The sequence below is a fragment of the Coloeus monedula genome (assembly GCF_965178545.1).
Source record: "Coloeus monedula genome assembly, chromosome: Z".
NCBI lineage: Eukaryota > Metazoa > Chordata > Aves > Passeriformes > Corvidae > Coloeus > Coloeus monedula.
The window spans coordinates 32292393-32294508 of record NC_138822.1 but is presented as its reverse complement, the minus strand read 5'-3'; the positions used below and the strand labels follow the sequence as shown (position 1 = coordinate 32294508).

The 2116-nt window shown below is 69.2% G+C and overlaps 1 protein-coding gene across 1 annotated transcript; it reads right to left on the bottom strand.

Annotated features, from left to right (window-relative positions):
- Positions 1–326: 326 nt before the first annotated feature.
- FOXD1 (forkhead box D1) lies at positions 327–1589 on the bottom strand (the record flags this gene model as incomplete). Its single annotated transcript, XM_082301225.1, has 1 exon — positions 327–1589. One exon carries the CDS (start codon positions 1587–1589, stop codon positions 327–329), a length of 1263 nt encoding a protein of 420 aa, XP_082157351.1.
- Between the last annotated feature and the right edge of the window lie 527 nt (positions 1590–2116).

Genomic DNA, 2116 nt, shown 5'->3' with positions numbered 1-2116 from the left:
ACGGTTTTCAAGCTCCTAGACCTGAGAATCTCTGAACTTCTACGGTTTAGAGAAATTATTTATCACCATTTTTGTTTCTTTTTAAGGAGTAGCGAGTAACTTTCCGATGTAGTGACCGTCTGCCCGTGCAGTATCTAGATCTACACCTGGCTTTGCACTAGTGCAGGTCCCGGGAGGTCCGTCGCTCGCGGCGGACGGCCCTCGAGCCCCGTCACAATTATCCCCACGCAAAGACAGGCAGCCCCTGCGGGCAGTGTCCGCCGGGCGTCCGAGCGGCGGAGAAAGGAGATACCCCAGATCCTACCTTCGGAAAGACTCCCAAACACTTAACAGTTAGAGATCCGTGCCGCGAAGCCGGAGGTGGCGGGCAGGGCGGCGGCGGGGGGCAAGCCGCTCCCGGCGCTCCCCAGCGAGCGGGACAGCCCCGGCGCCGCGGTCGACTGCGAGGCGCAGCTGCTGCCCGCGCCGGGGCCGGGGCCAGAGCTTCCCCCGATGATGCTCTCGATGGAGAAGGGCGAGCGGGCCAGCGCCGCGCCGCTGCCAGGCTTGGCGGAGTGCAGGGAAGCCGCCAGTGCCGGGCCCAGCGGGTGCGCATAGCCGAAGCGCGTCCGTGCCAGCTCCGCCGAGGGCAGCAAGGGGCCCGGCGGCGCGGCCGCGGCGGAGGGCAGCGCCGCACCGGGGGCGCTGCCGGGGGCGGCAGGGGGCTGGCGGGGCGGCGGAGAGGGGTGGTGGAAGGGGAAGAGGGCGGAGTGGGGGTGGTAAGGCTGAAGCTGGAGACCGTAGCCGCAGCCGTAGGGTCCGTAGGCGCAGGGCGGCTGCTGCGGGGGCTGCGGCGGAGGCTGCGGGAGGAAGGCGGTGGGGTCCACGGCGCGCAGCAGAAGCTCGGGCGCCGGGAGCTGCTGCCGCTTGAAGCGCTTTCGGCGGCGCAGGAAGCTCCCGTTGTCGAACATGTCGGCGGATTCGGGGTCCAGTGTCCAGTAGTTGCCCTTGCCAGGATTGCCGGGCTCCCGGGGGATCTTGACGAAGCAGTCGTTGAGGGAGAGGTTGTGGCGGATGCTGTTTTGCCAGGCGGGGAACTTCTCCCGGTAGTAGGGGAAGCGCCCGCTGATGAACTCGCAGATCTCACTCAGCGTTAGCCTCTTCTTGGGGCTCTGCAGGATGGCCATGGTGATGAGAGCGATGTAGGAGTAGGGCGGCTTCACCAGGCTGTTCTTGCCGCCGCCGCTGCCCGCCCCGCCGCCGCCGCCGCCCGCCCCGCCGCCGCCCGCCGTCGCCTTCTGTGGGCCACCCCGCGAGGGGGGCCGAGAGCCGCCGGCAGCGTCCCCGCCGCCCGCCCCGCCGCCGCCGCCGCCACCTCCGCCGCGCACGGGCGACCGCGGCAGCAGGGCGGCGGCGTGGAGGTCGCCCACATCCTCCTCGTCCTCTTCCTCCTCCTCCTCCTCCTCCTCGTCGTCCTCGGCGTAGGAGCGGCGGCGGCGGCGGGTCTGTGGCTCCTCGTCGTCCTCCTCGTCGTCCTCCTCGCCGACTACATCGATGTCGGTCTCCTCAGCCAGCGTCGACGCCTCGGACATCTCCGAGCTAAGGGTCATGGCGCGGCGGCGGGGCAGCGCATCGGTGGCGGCCGGCGCGGCGCGGCGGGCGAGCGGGCGCTCTCCCCGCCGCCGCCAGGCCTCCGCGCCGCTCCGCGGAGAGCCGCCCCGCCGCCGCCACGGGCAGGCGGGCCGCTCAGAGCCGCGCCGGCCCCCAGCGCCGTTGCCGCGCCTCTGGAGCGCTCCCGCCGCCCGCTCGGAGGCGGCGGCTGGTTTGGGTTTTGTTTCGGGGTATTTTTTGCTGCCGTTTGGATTTCTCTCTTTCTCTTTTTCCCACTCCCTTTCCCCTTTTTGGGGATCTTTTTCGGGTTTTTTTGGGTTGGGATCGGGTATTGTGGGCGCAGGGAGGTTGTGCCGTCGCTGCTGGAAGTCGGTTTCCCCTTCTTTCTTCTCACCTCAGCCCCCAGACATTAATGGATGCGGGGCAGGAGGGAGCGAGCCTAGTCCTGGGAGGAGGAGAGGGGAGGAGGCTGCCGAGGAGGGAGGGCGTAGGGGATGGCTTGCCGGGCCTTAGGAAACACGGTGAA